This window comes from Falco biarmicus, chromosome 2, assembly GCF_023638135.1.
Source record: "Falco biarmicus isolate bFalBia1 chromosome 2, bFalBia1.pri, whole genome shotgun sequence".
Taxonomy (NCBI): Eukaryota; Metazoa; Chordata; class Aves; order Falconiformes; family Falconidae; genus Falco; species Falco biarmicus.
Genome location: NC_079289.1, coordinates 112,590,146 through 112,604,251, shown reverse-complemented (window position 1 = coordinate 112,604,251; position 14,106 = coordinate 112,590,146). Strand labels below are relative to the sequence as shown.

At 37.2% G+C, this 14,106-nt stretch overlaps 1 protein-coding gene across 3 annotated transcripts in view; it reads right to left on the bottom strand.

The window, feature by feature from the left end:
- CADM2 (cell adhesion molecule 2) overlaps window positions 1–14,106 on the bottom strand; it is a 671,028-nt gene that overhangs the window by 220,346 nt on the left and 436,576 nt on the right. For 2 of the 3 annotated variants that reach the window (XM_056329400.1, XM_056329402.1), the window contains exon 2: window positions 13,140–13,166. The exons of the other annotated variant lie outside the window; for it this stretch is intronic. In XM_056329400.1, the coding sequence (XP_056185375.1) occupies window positions 13,140–13,166 (27 nt within the window). The remainder of the gene's footprint in view (window positions 1–13,139; window positions 13,167–14,106) is intronic. 3 annotated transcript variants of the gene reach the window in all.

The following is a 14,106-nucleotide window of genomic DNA, read 5'->3' as shown; positions in this document are numbered from 1 at the left end:
GTCTCATTCAATTAGTGAACAGATAAGAAACAAGTAAAGTATTTACGCGTTAATGCAAGGAAAACAGAAGCAAAATGCAGGAACTGTAGATGAGTGCCTTCTGTTAGAGAATGAAGAGAAGATGGAATAGAAACCATGTTTAGAGTACCACAAGAGCACGATTTTTTCTTGAAAGATAAAGAAAGGTGAAGTTAGCCATGTCCTAATAGGAACTGCATGAAAAAAAGAGATGGAGAAAAATTTTTGTTTGGCCTAAACTCATTTTGAAGAAGCTGGCAGATGGGATTTTATTGGGAAATATTCTAGTTCCATAACATAAGATAATGGGGAGGGGAGGGGAGAGAGAAATGAAAAGAAAAGAAAAGAAATAGAGAAGAGAAGGGAGAAGGGAAGTGAGAAGGGAAGGGAGAAAGGAGAAGGGAGAAGGGAGAGGAGAGAAGGGAGAAGGGAGAAGAGGAGAAATATATAATCATTTTAAAGGCCATCACTGATGCACTAATGAACTAGATAGTGTGACTAATAAGCATACAGGTAACAAATTATGGAATAGGATTTACGACATATGTTGCAGGTTGGAAGACTATGGAAGATACACAAAAGACATTTGTGGAATTGTATGCAAAAAGGTGCAAAAAATAGGAAATGTCCAATAAAGTCCTTTAACATATATAGTTTGGCAAAGTACAATACTGCTGGATACGTAGCACAAGAATTACTATACGTACTTTGTGTACAGAAAAAGTAACAAGCCAACTACAAAGCGAATGAAAAATGGCCAGTAGAAAATTACAATAGTAAGAAAGATGCAAAAAACCACCTATCAGGAAATCATTTTTTATGGAGTATAGCTGTAATTTAGACTAGATTAGACATAATTTGTATTTGTAAAATTCCTCTGCTTGCTGGTTTTATCACCACTAAACAGCACTACGCTTGCTAAATATCAGTTGTCTTGACTATAAAAACCTAGCTAATAAAACCACCATCAAGTCATCAGGAAGGGTAAGTGAATTTGTTCCCTGGAAATGACCAGAAAGAGGTGAAAGAAGGGATAAGAAATTCTGTTGTAGTCAACTGAGACCAGGAAATTAATACAAAGTGAACAAACATAGATCAGTCAAGTCTAATCCGACTGCTGGCAAGCAACAGAAATTTAGTAGCTTAATCTTTACTTAAATGTGTTAGAATGAAATCCCGTAAACACAGCATGTAAATTAGGCAGAAGACACCAGCATAGGAAATGTGGGAAACATGAAGAACTTGCTTATGGGAGATGGTGTCTAGGCTGGAGTTGAAAGCAAGGAGAGATCTGAGAGAAGTCACTGGTGCTTGGGCTTTTTTCAAGGAGCCTTCTTCACTCTTTCTTTTTTATATTAATAATAATTTTCTGAACAGACAGCATGAGCAAGTTAATGACCACATCTTTATAAAGATATCATTCATACAGAAGAGGGCTGGTACGTCTCTCAGAAATTGCTGGACAACCTTTAGGACTGCAGTAATAGAAATGAGAAAAAAAGACTTGTACTAGGAGATTAATAATTGAAGCTTCAACTATATACTAGACTCGTCAGCTGAAAAAAAGTGAGCAGGAAGAAAAAACAGTTTTTAATTTATCACTGGATGACCATGGGTGACCAATATGAAGCAGCTTCAAAGAAAGCAGTCATAAGACAAGCCAGTTGAAGTAGTCCTGGTAGCAGTAGGAAGGCTTGATAGAAAAGACAGGGTGAACCCCAGGTGGAACACTGCAGACCATTTTGCTCACTTCATTCCACAGCAGCCAGTTCACACTGCGGCACGCTGGAGAAGTATAATATAGCCCAGGCCCTCTTTGAAAGAGGAAAGACTGAAAAATATCTGGCTGTTTACCAAAACAAAGACTAAGAGAAGACATGAACTAAAGATATTTTTGACATAAGAAAAAGTAATGTGAATAAGCTGATTCTAGAATTAGAAGAAGACAGCAGACACTTCCAAAGGAAGGGTTCTAGCTGAAGAGGAAAACAAACCAAAACCAAACTAAAAGAAAAAAACCTTTCAAAACCCACCCAGCCAACTGGAACCCCCAGCTTTTCAGAAGAATGACTGTACGGAGGAGGTAGTATGTGATGTCTATAAAGAGAAACTGGACTTGATGATCAAGGATATCTTTTATAGCTGCCAACATTCCTGAATACCATGCACAATTTGCTTTTAAAAAGCAGCCAAAGGGCTAGAATACTGTACCTCAAAAAGTCAATCGATTTCACGTCCTTTGGAAAACATGTAACATTCTATAGGTAACACTGACAAGTTTACAGCTGAAATCCCTAATGCGACATCTTATTTTAAGGAATTGTCATGAAAAATAATGCTTCGCTTTTCACAGAAGCACTAAAGAATGTAAGATTTATTTTGAAAAAGCTAAAGTTATTAAAATAGTTGACACTAACCTACACAAATGACTGAATATATTTTGAAAGATATTTAGATCAAATCAAGATAGTAGCTGAATAGAGGAGAAGGAACGATAGAAGATTACAAAACAGCCTCCTGTCTTAGTGGGACATGCCAGAAGGGTTTTAAACAAATAAAATTAAAAAAAATGCAAAGCATGAGGGAAGGACCAGGAGAACATGCTATATTGGTTGGCAGGCAAAGTGGGTACCACAGTATAGCACATCACCTTGCAAACACTGAATCGGCAGGGGCAGAAGCTGTCTGAAAGTAAACAGAAGGGAAATGCAGGCAGAGTACATTTTGAGTGCATTTCCCTGATGCTGGAACTTGCTTCCTAGCTGGTGTCCCAGAAACCAGAAATCAGAAATTTGTAACCTTTCAACAGTGTTACAAAGACCTATTTTTTCTCCTGAGCTTCTGGAGAAAGAAAAAGCCAAAAATCAGAGGAATATTATCATGTCTGCTCTGGAGAAGCATTTATTTTACTAGTCTGCCTCCTGGGGAATACTTATTGTTGGAATCGGATGGGCAGTCCATTATGATACTCATTGCAAAAAATTAAATTCTGTAAGAGAAGGCCAACCATGAGAGGAAAGCCTATTCATCCTATTAATTGCTGTACATAAAATTATCTGAAAAGAATGGAGAATTATTAGCTCATTAGTTTTATACACTTGTAAATTCCTAAAATGTAAATGGACATCAATGCAGGGATTGATAGTTTCCCTTCATTTTTGAGCTGCTACTTGGGAAGCATTAGCTGACACACTTTACACTTCCAGAAAGCAGTGACAAATAAATACAGTAAGTACTATTCCCCAAAACAAATGGAAACAAATAATTCTGAAGGAAACTAAGAAATGAAACAAAGGGATCGCAGATGACAGACACCTTGAATCTACTAAGTATGGCATGAAAAGGAAAAAATTCTACCTTGAGAAACTTATGATTATGTACAATTGTTTCAAATCCAAGGACAATAAATCCTTTAAGTACTTCTCCTGATGCACCACATGCAACATGTATTATGCATGTATACAGAAATAACAATAATTATTAGAAAAAAAACATGAATAGAAAAGCCATCCATCATAAATGAAAAATGGTTGCAGTACATTCAGCAACAGTAAACAAATGAAACCTGAGCCTGTGGGAGATCAGCTGGATGTATTGTATCATGCACAGGTACTGATATAAATCAGGAGTCTATAGTCTTATCTTCGCTTACACATTCTTAACCAGTACAGTCAGGAAAGCCAGAATCTGGCAAACTGACAGGGATTTCTAATAGCAGCTGTAAGACACGTGGGGACCCACAAAGACCAGGTAGAGCCTCTGGTGCTGGCCACTGCAAAGGCCCACAGCATTTTTAGCCATTGCACACGATTCTTCTCCATTGCCCTCTTTCCAGTGTTTCCCTCCTTTCTGAAAGCTTCACTTAATTTTATTTTGAACTCCTTAATTCTCTTGCTAATTTCCCTTTAAAGGATTTTTGTCAAGTTACAGCATTTTAAAGAATTTTCCTCATATTTTATAAACACCAGAATAAACATAGAAGGTTGTCAGGTTGGTATAATGACTTTTTGTTTGTTATTAGCTCCTTGGAGAGCCCATGAACAGAATGCTGACATAACAAATAAAAGAGCAAACATTTTCAGTGGTTTTTTCTTTATTATTAAATCTTTTACCAGGTTCAGAGATATTGTATATAAGTGTTCACCACAAAAAACCCCAAACAAACAAAAATATAACAACAACCACCCCAACAAAACAACAATATTTATTTATTATAATTACAGCTTCAATAAATCAGCTTCTGGACCTGATTTCATAGAATCATGCTCCTAAAAAGGAAAATCTACGATTTTTCACTTTCCTGGGATACTACTACTGACACAGCTACAGCAATCTGTGAAGAACAGGAACACCCTTATTCATCTGTTTAGCCTCCTGAGAGCCAGCAACAGTTTCCAAAACATAAAAGAAATAGGTTCCTACTGAAATTTGCATTTATTTGCAATGGGACAAAATAGAGCTTTGGTTCTTTCACTTGAGCTAAGAAGCTAAATAAAGGCAATATGATGTTGCAAGCTAGGTATTGTAAGAGATGAAATTCACTTTATCAGCTTAATGGAAAAGGTGTTGGGTATTCTGCAATCAGGTGAGTAGTAAGTCAAGATCTTAACTCAGAACCAACAACCTAAGGTACATAGTAAGTGAACACTGTGTACCTCCCCCCTTCTCTAATGATCCACCAGCTGTGGTGATCAATAGATGCACATGAATAATCCCATCATTGTTTCTAATCAGACCAGATTTTTTTAGGTCGTTGTGTATGAACAGCACAGGGACAAAAATCCCTACATACTCTGCTCAAGTGTCTTCCACTACCTTTGCCTTAAATCCAGTCCATAATGTAATTAAAATGTGAGGAAAACCTTGAAGTTATTAGCCCTTGAAAGAATCACACAGTTATGCACAGCATAATTACAAAGAACTTCTAGTGATCCTCTATAGAACAATGGTAGCACACACGGCAAAGTCTTAACTTCCTTTCTTCTGTCCCTACGCCCAATCCAAGAAACCAAGCAAGTATTAATATAAAGCACAAAACGTTAGCAGCGATAGTGAATCCTCAGCCATTTAAACACCACGCGTTTCACTGACCACTGACGACTAAAGTAAAACAAATTCTCTGAAGATCTGAACTCACACAGAGTTTTAAGAAGCAAATCTTGAGAAATGAGCTACTGTGAAGAATCAGTGTAAATCCTATGTTTTTTTCAAAGGAGCATTTGAGAAAAGAAAAGAAAAAAAAACCAACCAATTTTTTTTTATTATTTATTTAAAAGCACTCTCTCAATTTCCTTTGGCTATAAAAGCATAATGGAACAAAGCCAAGCCTGAAAGAAAAGCCTATGCTTTTAAAAGTGTCTATAACTATCAATAGAGAAGTAAAAATCGGTGATCATGGGTTTGCTGTAACCCATACACCAACAGCATGTTTTGTCCCATCTTTAGGTATTGCCATCAAAGCCCTTTTCTCTATCAGAATTTTGTCTCAATACAAGTTGAGGAATTTAAGTATTTGGGACAAAATGAAGCTGACAACCTACTTGAGAGCAGCAGCTCCATCCAGCTGGCAGGTATTAGGAAATCATGCCCAGCAATTCCATAACACGTATAAAACAGGTTGAACACATCTTGGGTACTCACTATATCCTTTTGATTGTGCCTAAATTAAAAGTCTAGACTCTGAAGCGAAGAGTTTTGTATGGCTGAAATATGAAAATTCACTTCAGTGGGCGAGCACACAGCAATATATGTCTGTCTCATGGGTTCACAATACTTTCATATTCGAAATGCAACCCACTGCCTATGAAAATTCTTTGCAGATAGCCATAAGGGCTCAATGCTCAATACCATGACCAGATTTACAACAGTATATCCATTCAGACAGCAAATAAAGCAACTAAATTTCCAGCAGAGTTCTATTCAAGTATGGCAAGCTCTCCTAATACGCTGCTTTTGACAGTCTGGTCTCAAATACTTAACAACCAAACGAGGGCAGACAAATTGAAAAAAAGCAATCAGAATCTGTATTAACCATTGCAGAGGGAAAAGTCGCCTCTCTGAAAGTTGGGGAATAAGAACTGACAAAACGCTTTAGTCGATGATAACCGGGTCCACTTCTAAAGGGAGCATCCTCCCTAGAGTCCCTCTCCCATAACCATGTTGCACTTCACAAGAATGACAACAAACGTTATTTTACTCCATTCCAAACTCTTCTATACTGGTTATTAAACTATTTAGTCAATACATGACTGACATGTTGGCTCCATGTAGAAGCCTCTCAAATGAAAAGGGCACGTCAACAGCAATAGCCTGCCCCTACCAATCTCTTCTCACTGGGGCTTTGTACTTTCCTTTGCTATTTCTGTGCTGCTAGAGCTACTTTATGTCATGGTGATCAACAATTTTAATGAGCATGTTACATTACTGAGACTATTAATGGTTGCTTTGTTTACATCTATTCTGGAAAACATACCAAAATAAAATGCATTCAAAGAGCAGAGAGGACACATCGGCTTGTGTAACTGCTGTTTGCAGTGCTGCTAACATAGTCCCTCAATCTAAGAAAGGAAAAGCCAATTCATGTTTTCTCAGTCTCCTTAGTAGGTAGCACAAGTTAGGACCTTGAATGGCAGAAGGATGCTGGCTGGAACGACAACAGCGAGCATTTGGACTGTCACCGCACATTATGTGGAAATCTCAGCTGTCTCAGTATTGGAAAGATCTTACAGATACCAGGGCCAAGTATCTCCCAAACATCACTGCAAAGGGTAAAGAGCAGTCAACAACTTTGTGAAGAACTATTATCATCATTATAATTACAGCTTTCTCCCTCCAAGGATCAATTAGAGTTTGTAAGGGAAAAAAAAACCAACAGCCCACCAATATAATCTGTGAATCTTCTAAATAGACCCTCAGCACTCAGGGAACTACTTCTCCAAATTGCTTTTGACAACTGGCATATATATTATACTGAAGTAGATATATATTTATTTTTTTTTAAGTCTAATGTAATTGTATGTTTTATGCTATCTCACGGAAAACTGGAACTGAAATAATCTATGATCTTGATCGAACATGGACTTCTGCATTTAGAAGGATTTAAAAAACAAAAACAAACAACCAAACCCAACAAAACTAAATAAAATACCCAACAATTTTTTTACATTTAGAGACTAACCATTACATTGAAAATTCCACATTCTATTCACCAAATTAAAAGAAGAACTGGAGGAACACTGTAACAATTGCCTACCTAAATAAATTTCCCAAATACCTGCTCCTGTGTAAGTGTTAGCAATGTTTCATGTATGCCTTCACAGTCCTTCTGCACTCTTAATATGGGAATTTTCAAACTTATGGTTTTCTTTTTCTGTGCATTGTTGTCACAGACAAGCATCAAATCTTGTTCTTCATCACCACTTCCATCCCCATCAGAAACACCGAATATGAGAAAACTCTGGCCTTGAGTGCCATGAGAAACCACTGAGGAAAACCATGGCAGATGTAGGAATGATATCCAGACCTTTCAAAGTCACAGGTTTAGGCACTGGACATAATTTAATTAGCACAGAAAAGCACTGCATCTCAGAAGTTATGTACTGGAAGCAGTGACTTAACTACAGGGGAGGAAATACCAAACAGACAGTAAAGGAATGGTTATTAAGGCTTCACTAGCTCTGTTATTCCCCTCCAAAAGTACAATGATTTATAAATACCAAAGGTGCTTTTACTGCCTTACAATGACATATGAAAATTAGAGGGAAAAACTATACTTTGAATAAAAATATCAGCAGAATATTTTACAAAGAAGATCACCTTTTTTTTCAATAGCACTAGAAAATATCTGAAAAATTTCAATCAAGCTTCAGATCATGCTATGGTACTACAAGAGCCTTAGCAAGTTTTTTGTAATGACCTTGTATTAAAGGTGGAATCTGACAGGTTTTCATTTCCACATGTCTCAGTGGTGAAAGCTTGTAACCATAAGTAAATGTTCTTTCAAACTACTGTGAGTTATGGAGTTTCCCATGGCTTTGTATTGGATTCACACTTTCAACATCTGTATACTTCCACGAGTTTGTATTTTTTTCCACAACGTGTGTCATATTTATGTAAATTTTGCCATGAGTTATGTATCCCTCAATAAAAAAATAATAATAAAAATAAACAAACACAAAAAAACGCCCAAACAAAACAAAACAAAACAGAGCACCTCTGTTACAGTAGAGCTAATGCCTGACTGGTGTTAATAGCTGAAGAGCTCACAACTTTGTGAAGATAATGCAAAGACGACAAATAGCAGTATTTGGTCTCCTTTGTGTACATTTATTTCATCGTGTTCCTAACATGGGCAGCTGCTCTGTTACTTCTTGATTTCAGGAAAATATGGGATAGATAATACCTCAAAGGAGATATCTGCTTGGCTAGTTACATGTACGAAAGAGTCAAAAACATAGGTCTTCCACACAGGGAATACTGAGCAACACAATTTATCCTGGTTTGTCTGATTTTTCAGGCAAAGCAACGCGATGAATCAAACCTATTATTTACCAAGATGACAAACACTTATGTAGGGCAATGAAATAAACTTTATCATATGCTGTAAGAAAATCAAAGAGACAGTTGGGTAGAACATGACCATTGATGAAGATGCAGTGAATTCTTGATAAACAAATTGATTCCTCAGTAAAAGATAACATGAGTCATTGCACAACTATCCAGGCAGTAACAGTATATTTGTACAGCATTCTTCACACAATCCCTCCTGACTTAAACTTCAAATAAGCTGATACCAATTTTGTTGACATAATGAGAACAAACAAAATAAATCAAGTGAATGAAGTCCAGAGTGATCTTTGCCTCTTGGATGAGATGCATTTAGACGGTGTATCAACTGCTATGATGATTTATATTAGAGATCCAGTTGTATGCTTTAAGTAGTGTTGTTAAAGTTTAAATTTAATCTTCTGTTTCTGAAGGAAAATCAGTCTCCTCTTTTAAAAGCAAAGCATAAAAAACATACCTCTGTATTTGTAGAAGACATGACTAAAAGAAAAAAAAGCACTTTTCCATGGAACGCAAAAATAATGACGATTTCTTTAGGACACATGGGATACAAGTCAAGAAAAGAGGCATCTCAAAAATCTCCTGGATATCCAACGGGCTATAGAAAATCAACCTATCAATATCAAACTTGTGAGGCAAGTGAATTAGTGTTAAAGGCATTTACAGTACTTAAAAGTGTAGCATTATCAGAAAAAAGTTTGATGGTAACCCCTATCAATAGGACATCCCCTAGAACCCACAGAACTACAGCTTTTACAACAGTTTTGGAGAGAGAGCAAAGCGCTGTGTATGTATAGACTGAGTGGACGGTACAGTAGCACTTTGTTATAAAAAACAGTGGGATCATGATATGAATGTTATTTCTCCCTGAGGAAATTAAAAATAGAATTTCATACACAGCTAAAATGGGGGAAAGAAGCATGGCAAAAATAGCTACCAATCCACCACATTTTTATGGAGATTGGATAGCACAAATCCTGCAATGTTAAGGCAGTTACATCTTCCCCTCTGCAAAGTATCTTCTTGGGACTTGGGACTCTTGGGAATTTCGCCATTTGTGATCTGTGGGCCTCAGGAGTCTTAGGAACAAGAAGGAATGTTGTACTTCCCAACAGGCAGTTAATAAAAGTTTTTTTTCTGGGGAACTTCCTTTCTCTTCCTGAAACAGCTGTTGGCCTTTTAATTTTTTTTTTAATAGGATATTATCATATTCTTCCACACAATTCCCAATACCAAAAAAAAAGACAACCCACAAAAAATCACCACCACCACCACCAGCCCCCTCATCCCCAACTATCATAAATTCCAATTTCAATTTTGAAGTCAAGTGCCTAACTTCATGAGGTTAGTGGGGCAGTTCTGGAAATAACTTTTTTAATACCAGCTGACACAGACTGTATCAGAAAAGTGAAAATGTGGACCACGGAACTCCATTTCTCCACTAATTAGATTTGAATGAAGACACTTGGCCTCTCTCTTTCACCTGCTGACTAAGAATTGACACATCATTAGCAGCTATGACAGGACCACTGAGCCTGGAAACTGGTGTTAACTGCTGCCAGAAGGTAATCTGCAACAGTATTGTCACCAAAAACTCACAACAGCCCTTCTTAACCTTCTTAAGAGGTCAGAAGGTCTTCAAACCGGTGCTTTGATAGAGGAAATGCTCATTTATACAGCTCAAGTTGAACAAATCTCATCTGGTGTATTTAGGAACAGTCCTTAAAACATTCATATACCGAAACCACTCTAGTCAGTCTGAGATTTTCAGGTGACATCTTTGGTTTTTGCTTCACCATATTCAGCACTACGAATGACCATTTTTCTGTTTAATTTTTTACCCCTTACTCCTCCAAATTCTTCTGAACTAGATTTCTTGAAAATGTCGCAAGTATTATGTTCAGAACATGACTGTTCTGTGGCAGCATCTGTGGCAACCCAAGGTAGTCCAAAGCAAGAGCCTTCCTTCTATGTAAAATCCAAGTATTTGCTCTTTTAGGACACCACCAAAAATTTTCATGTACTTTCTTCTAGGCAACAGAAAGTATTAAAAAGAAATCAGAAAACCATGGTAAAATAAAGCCACGATAGCGCAAATTTAACCTGGAACTGTGGAATCTCTGACCCTTAGATACTTCAATTCGACTGGAAGGCTCTGGGCAACGAGATCTGAGTGGGTCTTACATGGTGGCTAGGTCCAGATGACCTGCAGACCAAGTGACCTTCCAAACTAAACTGATTCTAAGTGCCACAAAGTAAGGGTCAGCTAGAGAGTTCAACAGTTGCTTTACACCACTTAATATAAACACCCTCCAACAGCCTGAGAAAATGCTTAAGGGAACAGTGCTGAATGCAATGTTTGAGAACAAGGCCTCTGATATTCTGCTTATAGACGACAACGGAGACCAGCAGCAGTTTTCTCACTCTAACAAAGCACAAACAAAATTTCAAGACAGGTGGTCCGGTCCAACAGTGTATCACCCAATAACATGACCCTCAGACCCCAGGAAAGGCATTAGCATCAACTTCACCTCACTGCAAATGACAGCACAAACACCAAACGTTCAGAAAGGAAACTTGAAGATACATAAATAGGAGCACAGATTTAAAAGTCCTGGATTTCAGGGAGATAAATCCCCAAAAAGAAACTTCTGCAGCAAAGCGTTCTCTTGGTTGTGAGTTGCTGTTTCCAGTGTTGTGTTAGACAACTGCTTGCCAGCTGTTCTTCAAAAGGAGGAACAGATCCTTCTTTACTGCTCGGACAGAGCAATGTGAAAAGCAGTAAGATGTCAGCTACTTTATGTCTTCTACCACAGGGGGTTACAAGATGGGTCCTATGCTTTTGGTAAAAGAGAACCGTTGCAGGACTGAATTCCTTGTAGATATCGGGTACGTCTGTCACAGGGCTGTTCAGCACCAAAGGAAAAGCTGATGACTTCCTGAAGTCACTGTGCAACTCAGCAAGAGAGCTCCAAAGATAATGTATAGCTACAGATTATGAGATTTCCTCTTATCACGGTGCCAAACCCTGTTTACTATATATAGTTTCAGCTGTTTATTCAATATGAATGTGCACTTCTGAATTAAGAGTGTGCTCACAGATGAGTGGGGCCCATGAGTAATTCTGACTCATAATTCCTGTGCCTCCAGGGCAGTTTCTGTGTGAATGGCAATATATGAGTACATCAAGTAATTGCTGAATACTGATGAGATTATGCTTATTTGTGCTTAAAGTTTGTTTCCGTGGATGGTTTTTTGTTTGTTGTTGTTTGGTTTTTTTTTTAGATTTATTATGAAAGTCTTAAACTCCTGACCACTGTTACACAGCACCACAGAGGAGTATATGGCAGTAGAGAAAAGAGTAAAGCAAACTTCATAGCATGCACAGACGAATATGTGAATTCATCATCTACTCCCCTCACTCAGGACATCCAATGCATGCAGTTTCTGAGAAAAAGAATTTACAAAAAGCCATGCAAGGGTTTAAAAAAACAAAACGCCACAACTTGAGCAGTATTTTAGTTATTGAATTAATTATTCTAACACATAAACACCATCAGTTGTCTGTGTTTTCTTTGATCACTATTATTGTTCCACATCTTCAAGCTAGACAATGTATATAATTGAACCTCAGGAACACTGTGAATACTGGAGTTCTTAATGTCCACACTGCATGTACCCAAGCATAAACATTTGCCTTAAAATCCTATGTTTAATTATCAAACGACTTTATCTACCGGAAATGATAGATGAATTTAGTAAAATAAAACTTTTCATGATTTTATATGAAAATATATGTTCACATATATATGCACACATATGTATATATAAACATGTATGCATACATTTATACGTATATGCAAGAAAAAATACACCCTTCAGGTTACATTTGCTACATCACTGCTTCATTGAAATTCAGGAACTGTTTTAAGGCACAACTGACCTTACATGATTAGTTCTGAAAGGTTTACTTCTTTGCCACACTGATTTGTGACAATCACCTTGCTGCTCTGAAGTCATAAATCTCTGCAGACATTATAGGATGCCTCTCTCTATATTGGCATGCTATCAGAAACAGTGATGATCATTTTATACTACTGCAAAAAGATGGGGAACGCTTAGGAGACACTTCTGTTCATTGTTCTCTGTTCAGATATTTATGACTATATCTAGAGATAAAAAAATATAAATTGCATTTACATATTTATGAGCACTTTGATGCAATATCTTCATTTCGATCAAAATGCCATCAATAACCCTACGTTACTATAATGCAAGTCAGAAATCTAACTACAATACATTTGGTTTTATCTTTTTTCTAAGAACTTCCTAAATTAAAACTAGTAACAAAATAGAGTATGAGTAGCGATGACTGATAAACAATGAAAATAGTCTGCACTTAGGGGCAACTACAAAATGGTAAAAACCTAATCTCTTATACCATGAGACCTAAAAATATCTTTCTTCATTTTGAGAAGCAGAAAAAAACCTTGTGAGAAAATATGTGGGCTGCAGAACCATGCAATGCAAATTGAAGAGTGCAGGCAGAAACTCACCTCTAGCTTTGTTCTTTGTAGCAGCCACTGGCAGCAAGGAAAAGATTGCACAAGAAGAAGAGAACAAAGATAGATTAGACAGAAGATTGAGCAAGTTAAGAATACAGAGAAACTTTATCACTATTGATTCAAAGCTAACAAACACCGTTTCTAGGATTATTTGACCTATTTATTTGAGAAACTGCAGTACTAGGAGATAGTCAGATCTATGATTCTGTCAGATGATGTGTGTTGAGAATTTAGAAAATATATCACAAAACACACTCAGAAAGCATGGCGAGAAGTGCAGAAAAATCATGGACCATTACTCACAAGTAAGTGAGAACATATGCACACAGATTTGTGAATTCTGAAACTTACAGCACAATTTGCCTTGCTTCATTCTGAAGTATATTCTGAAGTACCTAAACCTTACGTCATTCCCTTGCTCCTATCTCTTAAACCACCATTCACCTGTGAAGCTCATGCAAACAAACATCAGTTAAGCTGTTACCATTATTAATAACCTATGTTATACGGTTGTTGTTTTCCTTCACTGAAGTCTGTATCTTCGGATTGTTTGTGCATTGTAACGGAGCACGCAAGGCAGAAGGAGCAGACAATACTTTAACAAGCAGTGATCAGTGTTCAGACTCAGAGAAAAAGGGACAGACACTACAGCCTTCTTGCATCTCCCGAAGCAACCGTTTAATGCTGTGAGTTCTAAAGGGATAACACGGTCACAAAAACGATAGCTTAAAATGTTCTGCTATCATCTGCCCTACTGCCAGATCAACAGAATCATTACTTTCTGTTTTCTGAGGCTTATAGATAATGTTGCTGAAATATAATATTAATCAGAACCTGAAGAGAAAATGGAATCACTGTTGTACTGTACACTGTTATATACACTGTTAGCTGTAAATTACACAGAAGATAATACCCACAAGTCTTTAAACTCTCAAGAGCACTCTGAACAGGCATTCAT